This window comes from Mercenaria mercenaria, chromosome 2, assembly GCF_021730395.1.
Source record: "Mercenaria mercenaria strain notata chromosome 2, MADL_Memer_1, whole genome shotgun sequence".
Classification (NCBI taxonomy): Eukaryota; Metazoa; Mollusca; class Bivalvia; order Venerida; family Veneridae; genus Mercenaria; species Mercenaria mercenaria.
In genome coordinates, this window is record NC_069362.1 from 8684852 (window position 1) to 8705267 (window position 20416).

Genomic DNA, 20416 nt, shown 5'->3' on the forward strand with positions numbered 1-20416 from the left:
GAGAGAGGGACATAACGATTTAAGGTATATTGTAGGTTAAAGAACAGAATCTAAGAGAGAGGGACATAACGATTTAAGGTATATTGTAGGTTAAAGAACAGATAAGAGAGGGGGACATAACGATTTAAGGTATATTGTAGGTTAAAGAACAGATAAGAGAGAGGGACATAACGATTTAAGGTATATTGTAGGTTAAAGAACAGAATCTAAGAGAGAGGGACATAACGATTTAAGGTATATTGTAGGTTAAAGAACAGATAAGAGAGAGGGACATATAGAGAATATTAGGTTACTGTCTTATAAATTTAAATTTATAAGACAGTAACCTAATGTTCTATTTATCCTACCTCCTGATCTAAAATCATTCTTTAATTAAAATTCAAAATTTACCACCAACTAGATCTGAGTCTGTCTTGCACAGAAATTAATACGCCCCACCATTACACAAACAGGTCTTTAAAATAAAAATATTATAAAATTAGAGCCGAAAAACAAAGGCTAACCTTGTTCTGCTTTGTGTCTGACATCTCTGTTCTGCTGAACATTAAAGAATAATTTTAATTTGCTGCCAAGTGAAGTTTTGTCCGAAGTTCAGTTGAATGTCGGATTGCCAATCCTCACCAAGCAAACGATTGACGAGACTTATATACACGCCATATCGCCCCTTGACAAAACGAATAGGCAAACCGTTTCCTCGATGATTTTATTCAATAACACTCCATTACAGATGCAATATATTCCTAGATTGACGAGTAGAAAGCTAAAATTCTGAACAAACGCTATACATGAGTCACTTTCCGTTTCTCCGAGCGTTTCCGTTATAAAAACTTTTTTTAGTAATTGCAAGTACGGTATGCATACACTATACATTTGTGATGGTCTCACATACCTAATAAAAGCGCGTTTATGAAAATAATTGCATAAATATGTCTTTTAGCAGTTATTCTCAAAAACAAGGCGTCGTTTTAAAAAAAAAATCCAAAAAGTAGTCCGCCAAGCTTTATTTAGTCACTGACCAAATAAAGCAAAATTTAACTGACACCTTGATTTTTGCCTTTATTTTGCATGAAGGTAGGATAAAACGATTTAAGGTATATTGTAGGTTAAAGAACAGAATCTAAGAGAGAGGGACATAACGATTTAAGGTATATTGTAGGTTAAAGAACAGATAAGAGAGGGGGACATAACGATTTAAGGTATATTGTAGGTTAAAAAACAGATAAGGGAAAGGGGGGACATAACGATTAAGGTAATTTGGGTTAAAAAACAAAACAAAGAGAGAGGGACAAACATTTAAGGTATATTGTAGGTTAAAGAACAAAAGAAGGGACATAACATTTAAGGTATATTTAGGTTAAAAAACAAATCTAAGAGAGGGGGACATAACAATTTAAGGTAAAAGGGGTTAAAGAACAGAAAGAGAGGGGAAAACGATTTAAAGGGTTTTTGTATTTAAAGAACGAACTAAGGAGGGGGCATAAAATTTTAAGGGTTTTTTTTTGTAGGTTAAAGGTTGACAAAAGGGACAGAACAGAAAAGAGAGAGGGACATAATGATTTATGGAAAGGGTTAAAAAGATGTGATGAAAGGACAGAAGAAATATGTGAACGGAAACGATTTATTGAAAAAACTTTTGAATTTTTTGTTTTAGAACATGAGCACTCAGTTGCGTCTTTATTCAAGCATCCATAAATTAGTTTTTATATATACATGTACTAAAGTTCTGCCCGAATGACAATACCAATGCCATGTTTAGATTATCAAAAAATTTTACATCTATAGATTAGGAATTTTTTTTTTAAAACAACATACTCAAAGCCATCACAGATATTTTCTCAGACTTTCTATTTTTTATTAAATACATTACATCTACAATTTGAAAACACAGTTCTTTTCCATATATTTTTTTTTAATTATAATTAACGTTCTAAAAACGAAACATCGGGGGTGGAGTCATGAATCCAAACAGCAACCCGGGACTTTAAAAACCCATTTATGCAATGGTGTATAAAATCTCACCCATTTGATTCTGTTATAGATTTGAATGTCTTGTAAACTTACTATTTTAAATATTTTGAAAACATTTTTATAATTATATTGTTAAAAATTTCCTTGGGAAATGTATCAATAAGTGGATTTTACATTTCCAAGAGGCTGATACCCAGTTTAAAAAGAAGCCTGGATCTATGACCATTAGACTGTTTAGTTCAATCGTGTGGTTTTTTGTTTTTTGGGGTACAGTAAAGAAAAAAAAGAAATTTTTTTGGGGGGTTTTTTAATAAAACTCCCGGGTAAATTCTCCCATTTTTAGCTTGACTTTTCGAAGAAAATAAAAGGCTTTTGCACTCGCCCGGTTTCACGTCGCTTTTGGTTAAAGTTTTTGTAAATCAAATACCTGTTACTATCAAGCTATTACTTAAAACTTAAAATATTATTTACTATCAAAGTCTACACCTAAAGAAAAAAACCCCCCACAACTCTGATTTAAAATTTTGACAGAATTATCCCTTTTATCCCCCCCTTCGAAAAAGGAGGGGTTATTGTTTTGCAGATGTCGGGTCTGTCGGCGACGTGGGTGGGTCGGTCGGTCGGTCGGTCGGAATGTAGACCAATCCATTTCCGGATGATAACTCAAAAACCCCTTGGGGCCAGGATCATAAAATTGTAGGGGGTTTGATCATCACCAGCGATCCCCCCTTTGTTTTTGAGGTCGTAGTCAAGGTCAGGTCCGGACCCGAAAAGTAAACGGTTTCAAATGATAACTCAAGAACTTTTTGGGCCCTAGGATCAGAAAGGATAAGGGGAGGTCATGCCAAAAAAACCCCTTTTTTGAGTCGTATTTTAAAAGGGTAAAGGTCAAGGACATTGAACAGTTAAAGGGGTTTTCTGGATGACCAAAACATTGGGGTCTAGGTCACGAAATTGTAGGTAGGTTGGTCAGCCAGCAATGCCCCCGTATTGTTTGGGAATATTTAAAGGTAAAGGTCACAGAGAATGGAACATAAAATGGTTTTCCCGGGCAAAAACCAAAATTTTGGGTTGGGGTCGGGAAAAATTGTGGGAGGTGGCATGACCACAGATGACCCCTAGATTTTAGGTCATTAGGTCAAAGGTCAAGGTCACATTGGCCGGAATAGTTAAAGGGTTTTTCGATTCTTGCCCAAAACAATAGGGCCTAGGGTTTTAAAATTTTGGTACGTAGAAAATCTAGTGGTCCTCCCCAAGATTGTTCGATTTTTTTCCCCTGGGCATTAGCCCCCCCCCCGGGGGTCCAGGGTTTTAAAAGACTTGTATAGGAAAAAACATTAAAAAACCTCTTGTCCAAAACCACAGGACCTAGGCTTTGATATTTTGTATATGACACACTAGGGGTCCTTTACTAAGATTTTTAAAATTTATTCCCCAAGGGCAAAATGGTTGGCCGGGGTCACATGGTTTCCCTAGATTTAAATGGGGAAAAATTTTAAAAAACTTTTTGTCCAAACCACAAAGACTATGGTTTTTGATTTTTGAAATGTAAATCATCTAGTGGTTCCTACCAATTTTTTTCAAATTTCCTTAGGGTAAAAATATGCCCCCCCTTGGGGGCACATGGTTCATAAGCTTAGTGGGGAAAAAACTTAGAAACTTCAGCCCATCTTACATCATTCAGATTTGGACCACATGTAAGTTTTGAGTGGCAAGATAACCTTGACATGATTGACCTTGATCTTGCCCTAGTGACCTACTTTCACTTTCTGTAGCACAACCTTAAAATTTTTGGGACCACATCAATTTGTTCCGAAAAAAACGCCTTTTTTTTGACCTGGACCTACTTTCACATTTTTAATACAGGTTTCAAATTTGGGGACCACAGCAAGTTTTTTTTTTCCAAAAAAAAATTTTTAACCTTGATTTGACCGGGGACCTATTTTTCCTTTTCTCAGCTACACCCTTAAATTTGAACCACAAGCATATTTTTTATGTGCTGATATGAACTTTGATCTTGAGATTGACCTTGCCCACTTTCACTTTTCTCAACCACGCTTTCAAATTTGGACCAAAAAATTTGTTTGAAATGAATTAAAAATTTGACCTTTGTTTTGACCGGGACTGTCTAAAATTTTGGAACTTTCAAAAATGGCTCGGGGATATCCCAATCCCAAAATCTCTTGTTGGGTTTATAGTTTAAAGGTCAAATCAGATTAAACCACAAGTAGAATTTTTGTTTACGTGAGCTATAATTTCTGTCCCTTGTGAAATTACTGAATGCATCAAGGGGGGGCTTTTCGTGTTCGAGGGCTCTTTAATTTAAATGTTTGGGTTTAAAACTATTGACTTTGAATTTAAAAATATTATTACTATCAAAGTCTGCCCCAGGAAAACAACCCCCATAACTCTGTTTGAATTTTGACAGAATTATGCCCCTTTTTAACTTAAAAATTTTTGGTTTTTTTTTGATAAAGTCAAATATCTTTACTATTAAACTTTTGATTGAAACCAAATGTTGTTTACATCAAAGTCACACCAGGAGACCAATTCCATAACTATAATTTAAATTTTTAACGATTTTATCCCCCTTTTAAAACTTGGATTCCCTTGATAAATCTGGGCTATTTCCCGAAAAAGGCATCGGGGTAAAAAAATAGGTCACTAGTCAAACAAAGAAAAACCTGTGTATGCAATAGATGCTATTTTTTTTTCAATTGATCTTCAGAAATTTGGTCAAAGATTGCTTATGAAATCTGGGGCCATTACGAATAGGGATCGGGGTAAAAAACAAACAAGGTCAAAAAAAAAAACCCTTGTTTTGCATAGGGCTGCTTTTTTCCCCGGATTTTCATAAAATTTTGTCAAAAGTTGTCGGGAGAAACTGGGTTAAATTTTTGAATAGGGTTTCCTAGGGTCAAAAAAAGGTCACCCGGTAAAATTTAAAAAGAAAAACCTTGTGTACGAATAGGGGCGTTTTTTCGCTGGATATACAAAAATTTTATCAAATTTTCCCTTTAATGAAATCAGGTCAATTGAATATGGGTATCGGGGTTTTAAAAACTGGGTCACTAGGTAAAATAAAAAAACCCTTTTTAGCGATAAAAGACTGTATTTTTCATGATTTCATGAAATTTGTTAGAAAATAGCCTTGATAAAATTTAAGGGGTAAATTTTGAATACAGGTATCTGGGACAAAACTAGTCGAAAGGGGACAAATCAAAGAAAAAGGTTTTTTTTGCATAGGGGCTGTTTTTTTCAATGGGGTTCATGAAATTATCAAAATTTATTGCCTTGATCAAATCAGGAAAATTTTTGAATTAGGTTCCTTTGGTTTAAAAAACTAGGTTTTTTATGTTAAATTGAAGAAAATATTGTCTTACGGACAGCTCTTGTACTTTAAAATTCAAAAATTTTAATTCATCCCCCCCCTAAATAGCAATTGGTTACAAAAAATGATTTTTATGCTCCCAAAGGGGCAAACCACTGCCCCCCGACCTTCAAACTTCCATGGTAGTATTTATTAGTCACGACCCCACTGACTTGGGGTCAAAGGTCAAGGCACGGGACCAATGTTAATTTTTTGCTTAAAGGCATTTCACTCCAAACCACTGCACCCAGGATCTTCAAACTTCACATTGATAGTACATATTGAGTACACACCCTTTCGACTTTGGGTCACCAGGTCAAAGGTCAAGGGTACGGGGCCGAGTTAATTTTTGCATGAAGCATTGCTGATAGTACTTATTGAGTACATGACCCTACGACTTTGGGGACCAGCAAAGGTCAAGGTCACGGGGGCGAATGTTAACTTTTTGCATAAAGGCATTTTACTCGTGAACCACTCACCCGGGACCTAAAACTTCACATGCTAAGTTTTTTTGAGTACATGCCCCCTACTGACTTTGGGGTCCCCCAGTCAAAGGTCAAGGTCCCCAGGAAAAGGAAAAGGGGCCTGGGGGGGTTTTTTGCACCATTATGACAGCGCTTTTTTTACAATTAAGTTATTTTTTTGGTGGATAAAAACTTTAATTCTTTAACCCAAATTTTAAAAAAACTGGAGCAATTCGTGATGATCCCTACACTTTGTTGTCATCCATTTTCCATTTTTTTATAAGCAAAACTAATAACCTTCAAAGTTTGACTTTAAATTTAGCATAAAACGGTAGAAGGGGGCAAGTTCAAAGTGCTAACGGATGGTAAGACAAATAAAGTACAAAAATAGAGAAAAGGGGTAATTTTGTGTCCAGGACAAAAATGAATAATCATCAATGATTGACATCAACTGGGCATATGGGCAGGTGGCAATAAGATGATGTGCACAGCCCATGAATCATTTGTAGGTCAACGGCCAAGGTCACAAATTGAGCTCAAAGGTCAAATTAATCTGTTTGTCATATTTCTTATCTGGAGCATAACTATTAACAGCTATTCAACAAGGTATTGATTTCAAACTTAGCTCTTGGTAGGTGCCAACGAGAAAATCAAACCGGGGCAAGAAAAGGGTCAAGTTTTGCAGCAAATTTGAGTTAAAATTCAAATTGTCCTTATTTTTTTAAATTGGGCAAAACTTTTTCAGGTATTTTTTTTAAACTTGAAATGATTACGGTTGCGTGGCACAAAGTTTTAAAATCATTCCCCCCCCTTTTTTTCCCCCATCATTTTAACACCCCCTTTTACACCCCCCCTACCCACCCTCAAAACAAAATTTTAAAAAAAATCACTTTTATTTCCCTTTTTTTTTTTATATTGCATCACTCCCTTTCCCACTAAACACACTGGCCCCCCCACTATTTTTTAACTTATTTTTCCTCCTCTGCTAAAAGTTTTGGTGATATGTCCGCTTTCGGAGCTCAGTGGTTCTGCAACTTGTCCATAGCTCGATAATAACCGAGACAGTTTTTTCATACTTCTTTTTAGTGCACTTTCATCAATACAAAAGCTTTTCCTGAAAAAATCAAACAAGATTTTTTGTTATTTCAAGGGGACAGATTTACTTGTTATGTTCATCCATTTAACATGATATATTTGCTGTACCATTGAACATTAGATCTTAGTTCTTAGACAAACAATCTGTCTCGCATTTCATACTGTCTTTTGAATTTTACTTTTTTAGTCATTAATTTGTAATTACCAAATTTCAGCCGATTAACAGATTTTCAAAATTTTTAAAACTACGTTAATAACAAGTTTGAAATTTTGTTGCCCCATTAAGTTCTTTTCCCGATAATTTTTTATTAAAAGAATAAGTTTTTAAATTATTATTACGTATTTATGGCCAGTACATCATAAATTTCTAGATAATGTTGTCTTATTTACGAATTGCACACTAAAATGTTCTCCTTTTATTCTTGTTATAGAACCTTAATTTCCCTGTGTTGGGAATATAATTACTTTTGTTTTTTGGTTTTTGCCGCAAAGCCAAGTTTTTTTTTCAGTTTCATTGTGTTATTGTGTTAGGAAAATAGCATGATTACACCTAATTTTACTGGAAATTTAATCTAAGTGGGATAGGTGAAAATGTCCATTCCCATTTGCAGTACATTTGTACTGTAATTTATTTTGTTTTTTGAGTCATTTTTGGCACATAAAGTTGTCTTACATTTTTAAAAGGGTTTTTAAATTTTGTGAAAAAAGACAGCATCTAAGTTAAAAAAAATTTTTTTTTTATACGGAAAAATTTAAAAAATATATTCAAATAACGAAGGAAATTGTTTCATAATGATATATGTTTAAATTTATTTTGGAGGTTAAATTGTGTTTGTCGCACAGGGGTCAATACTGATAAATTTTTTTTTGAAAATGAAACAAATTTTGTTTAGGGGGGTATTTGAACTGTCTAAAATTCAAACTTTTAAATAAAAAAAATAAATTTTTGTTCCTGGGGGTTCTTTAAAATTTGTTCAGAAAAAAATTAATAGAGCCCAGCTGCAGACAGCACAAAAAGATTTAGATTGTATTTAATTTCCCAGATACTATTTCAACCTATTAAATTTTCCCCAAACTATTTCGCTGTATTAAATTTCCCCCAAAACATTTCCGTATTAATTTCCCCCGAAACAAGCTTTGGAAAATTGAATATTTTATTCTTAAGTCTAAATGTAGTCCTCAAGTCCCGGTCTCTTTCACTTGTTTGCGTAGGGGTTTTTAAATCTCTGTTTAAATAAAAATTTTCTGCTGTTGAAGAACTTAGAAAAAAATATTTCAATAAAGAGGAAAGCAGGTTTTAAAATCAAAGCTTAGTGTTAGATTTGTTTATACTAATTTAAAAGCTTGATTGTGATGAAAATCAAGCTTTTTTAAAACCCCTTCAATTAACGCCCGGAAAAAAAAAGATTTGGGGTTCATAGAGAAGGCATGGTCATACCCAGTGGGGCCCAAAACCCTGCCCCCTGGTTTAGCGACTGACACCTTAACACTTAAAAATGCTCCCTTTAATTTTTTTTACACAAGGCTTTTTTATGTTTTGATGACAATGCAGATACTAGAAAGCAATAAGAATGGGGATTTTGTGGCTTTGTTTGTTTGCTTAAAAGAAGGATTCAAATGATGTGTATCATTTATCCAGAGTTCATGATTTATTTGATTTTTGATAGTGGGCCCGGGGAAAAACTTTAGGGGTTTTGGAGAGGACAGCTGAAACTACAAGGGGTTTAAACACACAAAAACTCCCCAGGTGTACATTTAACTTTCACAGTCCACAAAGGAATGGGACAATAAATAAAAAGTGTTTAAGTGAAAAAAGCTATTTTTAAGTCAAACGTAATGCAGTGGTAATGCCCTTTTACACGAGAACAACACAAATAAAAAAGGGAAAGGGCGACGGGGGTTTAGTGGCGCTCCTCCCTAACATTTTGTAGGGGTATAATATAAAAAGAGGTCCTGCACAAGTGCTGCACCTTTGCTAAAAAAAAAGGGAAAGAGGGGATGCTCTGGAAGAGCACTTAAAATATCTTGACTATCCTCATTTAAAAAAAGACTTTGGGGCCGTTTCCCAAAAGGGGAGCTGCTTGCACGTAAAAAAAGAAAAAGTTTCCACTTAAAAAACTTAAGCCCTGAAATGGTTATAAAGACAATTTTAAAGCAACCTTATTGCGAACTGTGTTGAAAAAAACCGACAAAAAAGATAAACAGACAAATGGCCCACCAGAAAAACCAAAAAATAGTCATTTGCACACCACCGCGATCCTGCAGTCGGTCGGATCCAGGGTTTTGCTTTCAAAGCCATTTCAAATAGAGAAAAACCCTTTTCGAACAGCATGGATCCGACCCGACTGCGCGCCGAGTGCAGGGTGGTTGATCCATGCTGGCCGCAAATGCCTTTTTGGTTTTCTCATGGTGAGCCATTAAATTTTCTTTAATACAGTTTTTGGGGACGTTTCAAGTAAGGTGTTAGAGAAAACCCCAACCTCAGCCAGTGAACTTTCTCACAGTTGTGAAGCAACAGAGACGGAGAGTTTTCTAAAAAATGCTGAAAAATGAAACCCGAAACAATACCTTTCACTTCCTATCAAACACTGTTTTCAAGGAACTGGGATATTTTTGTACATATAAGGATAAAATCCAACTAATTTGTAAACCCGCTTTTATTATCTTACGGTCATTTTTAATAATATTTAAAACCATTTTAAGAGAACATACCTTGGTTTAAAATTCAGGATTGCTAAAAAGACAAAACCAAAGAAAAAAAGGGGCTATCCTAACACGGTACAGACCTGAAAAGAAAAGCCCTTTATCAGTTATACCCACCCCAAGGGATATGGGAAACAAAGATACCCTAGAAAAAAAAGTACCCATTTCAATTTCCATTTTCCCTTTCAATTTAAAAACTGGGAATTGTTTCTTGTGCATCAGTCATTTTCTCAATATTTCTTCTTGCAGAGACACTTCTTTTTTTTTGTTTTCTTTTAAAATTTATAGAAAAACTCAGATAAAATTTCCCATTTACCGTTAATGATGCAGCTGTAGCCATTAGATGAAGCTTAAACGAACAAAAAAGGGGTACATATTCACAGTTACAAAAAACTGAAAATTTTAAAGAAAGGTCTTAGAAATTATTCTAAATGTTAAATCATAAAGTGGACACTTTTGTTTTTTTTATTTTAAACAAAAAAAATTCCAAGGGTCTTCAGTTTCATATAAAATTTTTCGAAAACCCAATAGTTGAAAAGACGTAAAAACTTTTCCACTCAACCTGTCAAATCGTGAGTTGTCTGACTAAAGGTCAAGGGGAAAGGTTTTGTATTTTTTGTAAGGTTGTGGAAATATGCTATTCAAAAGAAACATTTGGGGAAAAAGTGACCGCACTATGGGAAGGGAAATTACTTGTCGTTTAATATCATAGGCCCAATAGCAAACTCGCATTTTAGGGGGAAAAAGTGCAATTGAAGGGTATATATTTTCCATTGGACCCGGAGAAGGGGGATAACGTACAATGGCATTTTCCTTTGGGCTGGAGCCGTTCCCCCGACTCACGTTTGCTTTCTTTACGTTCAACTTAACGAAAAAGCCTTTCACATTTTCAAATTTTCATGTGATTTTTCAAATTTTTTTACATGATGAAACTTTCCTATTTATAACTTTTCTGTGGGGTTTAACAACTAAACTTTTAAAAACTTATGATTATACCGCAAATTTTTAATTGGTTTTCTAATTTTTTCCTCTCCCCTGCCTTGCACCCTTTTTAATTTTTTCCCCTTTCCATATTAATATAGAATTTTTTTTTGATTGTGAGAAGAGTTTTTTTGATGAAAGTCTTTTCATGTAATTACCCCACTGATCTCTTTTCTTGTTCATTGTAATGCATTTGACTGTATTTATATTTGAACAGATGATCAGTGATTTGAACACATTTTTAAACAAAGCAGTACCTGACACCAGACTTACAAAAAAAATCCTGGGTCTAATTTTTTAAACCTGGTAAATGAATAACATGTTTCTCTGTAAAACTAAGCTAAATTTTGGGAGTGTCGTGAAAACCTACTTTCTATTAAAACACTAGTTTTACAAATGAAATGAAAATTTTTTCACAGATTGACTAATTGAAATAGTTTTATATTCATGAAATCCAGTATTTAAAATTTTTTAAACTTTTAACATTTGTATTTTAGCGGAATACTTTTAAAAATTGATGTCCATAAAGTTTTACCATAGGCCACTTAATAAAATACTTTCAATCAGTTTTTAAAAATACATTTAAAGTGCAAGTATCGTAAGTATAAGGAAGGTTATTGTACTTCCCAAGATATCACTGTTGTTGGCTTTGGTATCAGTGTTGCACAGGTTTAAAGTTTTCGGGAGTTCCAAATTTTTTATATCTTTGGACTGTTCTGACTATAATCAAAAGAGTTTTATGGAACATTTTCGATTACACCGTTTAGTAATAAACTGAATTGGGCAGAAATTTCAAATGAAATGAAATAAGTAACCTGGCAGGGCCTTTTCGTTATGAATGTTTTTTAAATTGCAAGCCCGTAAAAAAAAAGTCAAGAAAAGTCAGTTATTTAAAAAATCAAGCTTTCACATGTTATGAAAAATTTTAAAGGTTTAGAGTTCGAGTGCAGAAATTGAACAAAAAGAGTGTTAGCCGAGTGGTTAAATATAAAAATTTGAACAAGGAACCATGGAAACTTACTTAAACCATAGAAAGGCATTGTTTTTTTCATTTCCCAAAAGCTAAAAAACGATGATAAAAAAAAACCCGAACTTCGTTCATCCCATCGATTTTAAAGGGGGTTCAGTTGCTATTTGACATCATAATTTACATCATAAATTCTCTTAGGGGGTTCACCCCCTTTCCCATTGTTAATTTCACAATATTTTTTTTAGCTTGACTAAACAAGGGAATGGGGAGCTTTCCTACCCCCCTGCTCCGTGTCCTTCCGCGTCCCCCCCTTTGGGGTTTTTTTACACTTTTTCTTTTTTTCCTTTTCCCGTAATTTTCTTGTGGATTTTCTTTAAACTTAAAACAATTTTCCTCATCATCATCCCACCAATCTATACACAAGGCCCTAACTCTGTCCAATATTTAAAAATTATCCCCCCTTTACTTTGAAAATTTAGGTTAAATTTTTATGCCTTTTTTTATATCCAGTTATTATAAAGGATTTTATTCAAACTTAAAAAGTTTTTCAAGATCATCACTCAACATTGACACAAGGGCCATAAAAGTTTCTACAGTATTTTTTAATTACCCCCTTTTTACATAAATTTCAGGTTAAAGTTTTTTATACACTTTCCTTTACTCAGTTTTTTTTAAATTTATTTGATTCAAACATAAAATATTAATCCACCTTAAACCCCCCCACAATGCACAAGGGCATAACTCTTTCACCCAAATTTTTTAGAATATCCCCTTTTTTCCCTTTAAAATTTTAAGGTTAATTTTTGATGCATTTTCACTAATCTCGTTATTACAAAAGGATTTTATTCTACTTTAAGAGGTTTTTTCCCCAACATCGCCCAACATATTCACAAGGGGCTACTCTTGCACCAATATTTTATAATTATGCCCCCTTTTTTGCTTAAATTATACTTTTAAGGGTTTTGAACACTTTTTCTTTATTCTCTACTACTTTTTTTTACACCGACTCAAGCTGTTGTGCAATATTTTCATTTCCCCTTGGGGGTCTTAAAAAACCCAGGACATCCCAGTTTCCCAGATGTCCCCCGTTTCACTATCCGCATCGAAAAGCGAAGTGCGCTATTCCTGGACAGCTGTGTTGACTGTTTCCTTTGTTTAAATGCAAAAACAATTGAGCCCTTTTTGAATATTTAATAAAAAAAAGATGAAAATTGATCCATGTTTGGGGATGATGGGGGGATAATAACACGATTTTTTTGTACATTTTCATCCACGCTTAAGGGCAAAAGATGGATGAGAAGATATAGTTAGCTGCATGCAGGAAAACCCTTTTTTAAAGGGGGAAACAGGAAATTATGGGGAAAACAGGTTAGTTTGGGGTATTAGGAAACTACATTACAGTTATAACAAAATTTTTAACGGGGGGATAGGGGTATAAAAAAAACAAGAGGAACATTTATACAGTATGAGAACCAGAAATTTGTGAATGCAGTAGAGAAATCTTTATACTGGGTGGTGAAGGAATTTATATACAAATTAAGACTGGAAATTATGAAAACAGGCAAGTAGAGGAACCCTTAAACTGTAGGACGACAATGCACTATGAATAAAGGTTATTAGTGGAACCCTTATGCAGTATAGGGACAATAAGTTATAAATACAAGTGAGTAGATAAATCCTTATACAGTGTGGTGACTAAAAATATGAATACAGGTATGTAGAACAGATTAGAGAAAAGGCATTATAAATACAGGCAAATATAGGAATCCTTTTACAGTATGGGGACATAGAATTATGAATACAGGTGGGGAGAGGATTCCTTATACATTATGGGGAAAGGAAATTTTAAATGAAAGTGCAAGAATCTTTATACAGTATAGGGAACGGAAAACAAGAATGCATTACAGATCTATGGTACACATTGATGTGGTTAAACTGCATTACAGGAATTTTGATATATGTTTGTGAATTAAAATTCAGTTTACTGGAAACTATACAGGTAGAGTTCAGAAAATGTGAGTACAGTGAGTATGTTTAACTAGAAACATGGCATTATGAATACTTGTAAATCACTACCTTGTGGAAAACCTATTTACAAATTTGTAGATGTAGTAAAATTGATTTGTCCAGTTGCATTTCAGTTTCCACTCACTAACTTCAGAATGCATTGACCTGTGATCCTCAAACATGATAGACATGTTTGCTTTAGGGGATTTTGCTGCGCAGAGTGATGCTTGTGTTTGATATAAAAATGTATGCTTCCTTTGTTATATTGGTCAGTTGTACATCTACAATCTGAGTATTTAAGAATAAAGCTTTGTTGTAAAGCCTGGTTTTGTTTTCTCATTTCAGACTAGTATTGCGATGTAGACAAGATGCAAGGGTAAAATTTGCTAAGATGAGGTCTGATGTTTTAGTCAAAATGGAGCTTCTCGACCAAAAACATGGTGAGAATTCATAGTGTAACTTTTTAGCTCACCTAAACCAAAGGTTCAGGGTGAGCTATTAGTGTAGAGGTTAGACCATCATCCACAATTTACATAAACATGTTATCCTCTGAAACTACCTGTCAGAATTACACCAAACTTGGTCTGTAGCATCCTGTCAAGGCTGTCTCTCAGGTTTGTTCAAATGCTCCTACTTGACCCCTTTTAGGGGCTGCTAGTAATACAAATACCTTTCAGCAACTTCTTGGTCTGGTCTGTAGGATCATTATGAGGCCCTTTCATAGTTTTATTCAAATGGGGCATTCAGCCCTTTTAGGGGCCGGTAGAACTAAAGATACACATACATTTAAACAACTTCTCCTCAGGAACCACTTGATGGATCTTCATCAGATTTGATCTGTAGCATTATGATAAGGTCTTTTCCCAATTTATTCAAACGGAGGAACTAGGCCCCTTTTAGAGGCCACTAGAGCTAAAAATTGGAACTGGGATGATTACTCCATTAATCGGGTCCAATTCGAATACTAAGTGAAACCGGTTTCAATTTTGCAAAATCGCTAATCGCTCTCAAAACAGTAAACATCCTATAATCCCAGTAAAATTTATACTCCTTGATCTTCATACATTTCATTGACCAGCATGTAGACCCACGGTATAGTTCGGTTAAAACACATTAACATAATCAGTAGTCTCTAGTTTGCCTGACATGATGATTTATCTTGAAATAAAATACACCAAAATATGACTTATTATCATACTGCTTGCAAACGATAAAGTCCGTAAGTTCCTAATGAAGTCAGCTGCCGAAAGTACCTTGATACGGTCGTCAGGAAAGAAAACAGCATTTTCAATATGGAGGCCAATTAACCGGTTCGATTCAATTTCATACAAACGATTAACCGGTTTCAAGATTTTGAAATCGTCCCAGCCCTACTAAAAATAGAAATACCTTTTAACAGCATTTCATAAACCACTTGATGGATCTTCCAAATCTGTCCAAATGGTGGCACTTGGCTCCTTTTACTGGCCACTAGTTTATAGTAAACACTCTTGTTACCATTCATGATTCAGTGTGTCATACATATTTACAAGGTTAAACTGTCAGTTGAGCGACTAAGGGCCACTGTCTACTGTTGCCCACTTGTTTAAATTATTTGGTCAAAGGCTAAGGTCAAAGCATAAAAAAATACATGTCCGCTTGTCGCAAACAGGCCATCATAGGAGGCATATATGTTTTACAAACAGCTCTTGTCATTTTGTCGAAAAAATCTTTTAAGCCTTTTAGAATTTTTGATGCTGAACACTGGATGTCCTATCCAATCATAATTTTGCAAAATTGCCATGCAAAAATTCCAGTTAATAGGAGAGATCGCCGTGACGTCATGCACTAACACCTGTTTATCTGGTGGTGGGCTAAACAAATGTTTTTACATTGTGTATGGGAACGGAATTTTTAATTTTTGATAAGTTTTTAGCTAATTCATGGATTTTAAAAATTCAAAAAGTTTTGAAATGCTTACGATTTTCATATTTTCTAATTTAAATATCTTTTTAAAATGAAAAACCGTTTTAAATGACATATAATTTTAATAGCGGCGTAACGATGCTCCAAAGTTTTAGAAAAAAACACTGTAAGTTAAGTGTTCACAATTAATCCATTTTATTTCGAAATAATAATTAAAAGTAATCAATAAACTGCTTGTTTTATATACTTTCCATTGATCAAAAAATTATTGATATCATTGTGTTTTAAGAAAGTTTTAACCGTTAGAAAAACATCACTGTTTACAAAAAAAATATGGACTCTCGGCGTCTGCCCACCCAACCTTTGTCTTATCAGTTCTAAAAATAGGAAATTCAACGTTTGTATATAAACACGATCTCTCCTATTGGACAATTTTTTTGTACTTATAAAACCTCATACATGTTTTTTAGTTTCTTGCAGGTATCTGATAATCAAACAAGAGAAAAAATAATATTAAAGTAGAAAACAATATTAATACCTCCTGAAGATAAACCCATTATCATCATTGTTACTGAAATTTTCCCATAAACAAGTTCTTGAAAGACCTCCTAAAAGGACATTTCTTCAATTTCTAATTCAAAACAGTTTTATATCACATATAAAATGATTATTTACAATTTAATATGCTGTATACGTGCAATATTAAAGTGATTTTGAAGAAACTAAAAACCTGAGGTGTGCCAAGAAAAGAGTTATCAATGATGCTACTTCAAAGTAGCGTTTATGCAAGAAATAGTTTCTTTCTCCTGAAAAGGTTTTTGTCTCCCTGAAAAGTTATGAATATGACCATAATTATGGGGTTTCCAACCCCAGTCAACAATATAAAGTTGTTAAAGATATATTATGTCATATTTGAAAATATGAACCAATGCTACACAGTAAGTATGTAACACAGTTTCTATGTAAACATGAAGTAAGCATGTCTGTGTGTATAATTGTGTAAAATACTACACATTAATAAATGTGTAATAAAAAAACAGTATGAATATGTAATGCCATTTTAATTTGTCAAATATTTGTCAACATATATAAATTTCTGTCTGCCTTGCTCATTTCATCGTTGTCACTTTTCCCTATTTTCTTGAATGAATCCTGCTTAAAATTCTGGCCCAGCCTGAACCCAGGTAAGCATACAGATTGCTAGAAAAACCAGTACATATAAAATGATAAAGCTAAAAAGACTAGAAGTTGTGGAAGGCTTGAGATACATTGTTAGGTGAGCATGGTAATCTTCAATGTTCTGTAGTTCACGTGTATGGAAACAGCCTCCATCTCTTGCCTTGACTACTGCCTCTCTAACATACGCTTCAGAACTGACAATATCTTTTTCTTCTGCTTGTATGACTCCTTGACATAAACACTTTATCATTTGTCGTCTTGTCTCAATAGTATCACTGAGTTTTTCTATTTGTTTAAGAATTTCTTTGGCTCTTTTAATGTTTTCTCTGGTAATTTTACGCTTTCTCTGTACTTTGAAGTCGAGTCTTATGTTAAGCAATGACATTCCCATGAATTGGAGTATTATTCGTTTCCAAATAATTTGGACATTATCTCTTTCTTCAAGCATACATAGCAGGGCATTTTCACCTGCTTTTATAAGTTTTTCTAACATATCATCTGATTGCTCGACTGAGAAGAACACTTTATACATCACCTGGAAGTCATGCAAAGCAGACATCATAGCGAAGCATGGCGAAATGTTTTCACAAAGAACTTTTGCCTGTGTCATATGTTCAATAGCAGCATCCTTGTTTCCTTTGAAAGCTTCAGTACATGCCATTTTGGAGTGATAAATGATCTCAAGTGAGGTGCTGTCTGCCCCATTTGTTTCAGTACGGATTGCTTGATTAAGAATGAGTCTTCGTTTCTCTGGATTGTTGTGCTGTTGCATAAGTAAAACTAGAGCGACAGCTTTTCTCTCGAGTGCTTTCTGTTGCTCATGTCTGTGCTGAGAAGAAGTGATTACTTGATCACAATCTGCCATTAGTTTTCTGAACCTTTCTTTCTTTTCTCGCTTTACCTCATCATAACAGTTATTGTCTGTAATGATTTTCTGTCCTTTGTAGAAATTGTTAATAAGATCAGTATAGGGCACTTGTATTCTCTGAGGACTTTTATATATACCTGTATACCTGGCCTTCCGCAGCTTGTAAGCAATTTCATTTCGACCTACATTGTCAAGAATAAAACATAGGTCTTCAATTGAAATCATAGTCATAACTTTCAAGATGTACTTTGGTAAAGAAATATCATTGTTGCGATGATATGATTCAGTCAGACATTTACAATTTCTTTCACTGATAATTCCTGTTTTTCGAAGATGAATTGTTATTCCCAATAGATCTGCATTACTGTCTCCGTATTCTTGGATCACATTGATTACACATTCAACATCTTTTTTGTCCATTCCGAATAAAGCTGGACACCCTCGTAGATTTATTTCTCTTGCCATGTCTACATCCATTTAAAAGTACTGTACAGTATCAAGTTTGAATATTTAGTCTCTAAAACCTAAATGTTCTACAAGTTTATTAACATTCTTGGTGTACAGGTGTTTTGATTTTTTATCACCTGTCAGACATAAATTAATCCTTTCTATAAATCTAGTTTCATAAGCTGTAGAAGACAATGAAGTCTATTTTTAGACTACAGCAAATCTATATAAAGTTTCCTGTAACCGAGACATAGGAAGACGTACTCTACACTACCTTCCTTTAACCTTACACTACAGAATTTGTACAATAACAGTTATGCTTTTAAACAACTCTATTCAAAATAAACATTATATAATTATTGTACATCCTGTTTTCTAATGACAATTAAGAAAATTTAATATTGATCCATGTATTTCAGTTACGAATGCCCAGTTATTGATTTCAATTTGGTATTATGCAATAGTAATTATAGTTCTTCTGAAGAATCAGTCAGCTGATAAAGAAAAAGGGAGACAACTCTAGTATTTTAGGATCAGGAGAAAGAATTATGTCCAGTTAAGCAGTCATAAAAAGGTTTTAGACATTTTTTAAGTGGCATAGAATATTTAAAGTGAAATACAACCAGTCACCAAAAGCTTTTATGCTTACAGACATTTTCAAGTTCAACTATGGTAAAATGACAATGAAGGGAAATAATAAAATGAAAATTGTTGTTACCTCCGTCTTGTTACTGTTGTGGGCACATTACATGCTGTGACTTTTAAAAATATCATTACAATGTATTTGAGATGCTACATATCAAAAACAGTTGCGTTATAATCAGTACAGCTAAGAAAATTCATTTGGCCACCCATTCTGTCCTCTTGATAATGTTCTACTCATGTTAGTCCACCGTTAGACCATTTGGTATCCAGTCTATACCTGGAGAATGCTTGTTCTTAACTTCATAGGGTCATTGCCTATAAGGTGACAAATTGACCTTAGAGGCTTAAACAATTTCTTATCAATAACTAGATAATTCCATAACAGATCCCTGTGAAACTTCATAAAATGAAATGATACCTCCTATGGTCAGTAGATGACTCCTACTTTTTTTGGGGGTTGGGGTTGGGGGGGAGAGAGTCAAAGGCCAAGGTCACCATATACTTTAGTCGAAAATTACATACTTATACCAGTAACCTCAAGTATGGGAGATGGGGCATTTTGTGTTTTACAAACTACTCTTGTTTACATTATATTCACATTATGTAGGTAAAGTCTGTATTGATATATGGATTCAAGAATCATGGAGTATTTATATTTTAATGTAGCAAAAAAAATGTAGGAATTATCAAGAACAGAAAAATTACTAAATATTACTACACTATTTACAGGATATTACCAATATGGGCTGTAAATCTTTATCGTAACATATATGACAGAGAAACCTTAAAAACTGATTTGAATTACACATTCATGTAATATTATTTATTTCTAACAGAAACAATATGACTTTTAAACAAGGCATTTCCCACAAGTTGTATGACAAGTTTTCAAGTAAGTTTTGTGCAAGGAATATGCATATATAATCGGTAAAAAAAGTTCTGCACACATGGATATTTTAGGTGACTATATTTTTGTGCCCCCCCCCCCCCATGAGTGGTGGGGGCATATAGATTTGCTCTTGTCCATCAGTCCGTCCTTCCGAGAATGTTGTGTCGCGCCTAGCTCCAAAAGTATTTGACATACAGTCACAAAACTTTACAGGAATGTTGGTCAGCATGTGTAGTTGTGCACCAGGGGTTTCGTGTCCAGATTCATTCAGTTGTGTAGGAGTTCTGGCCCCAGACTTTTTAAAATTTGGTCATTTTAGTGTTGTGTCGCGCCTAGCTCCAAAAGTATTTGATGTAGAGTCACAAAACTTTGCAGGAATGTTGGTCAGCATGTGTAGTTGTGCACCTAGGGTTTCGGGTCCAGATTCATTCAGTCATGTAGGAGTTATGGCCCCTGACTTAGTAAAAAATTGGTCATTTTAATGTTGTGTCGCGTGTAGCTCCAAAAGTATTTTACCTAGAGTCAGCAAAGTTTACAGGAATGTTGGTCAGCATGTGCGGTTGTGCACCTGGGGTTTCGTGTCCGGATTCATTCAGTCCTGTAGGAGTTATAGCCCCTGACTTATTTTGTTTTTTAAGTTTTTTCATTACACAAGACCAGACTTCTTGTCCAGACTTACTAAAAAAAAAAGTTTGTGAAACATGTATGCTAAAATGTACTTGACCTAGAATCATAAAACATTAGAGGATTGTTTTATAGCCTGTGAAGTGTCCTCTTTAGGATTTTACTCAGCTAGGCCAGAGTTATGGCTAACTAAGTGAAAAATACACATAAGGTGCTTAAAAGTTTGTGTTCCAAACATCTTAAAAATTATTTAACCCGAGTCATAAAACCATATTACAATGGCAGGAGTGGGGGCACCTGT

General features: G+C 34.3%; 1 protein-coding gene across 1 annotated transcript in view; it reads left to right on the plus strand.

Moving 5' to 3' along the window:
• LOC123563132 (PRKCA-binding protein-like) overlaps window positions 1-20416 on the plus strand; it is a 51338-nt gene that overhangs the window by 26552 nt on the left and 4370 nt on the right. Inside the window, exons 4-6 of the mRNA XM_053524368.1 lie at window positions 10799-10868; window positions 13028-13112; window positions 13904-13998. Of these exons, the coding sequence (XP_053380343.1) occupies window positions 10799-10868; window positions 13028-13112; window positions 13904-13998 (250 nt within the window). The remainder of the gene's footprint in view (window positions 1-10798; window positions 10869-13027; window positions 13113-13903; window positions 13999-20416) is intronic.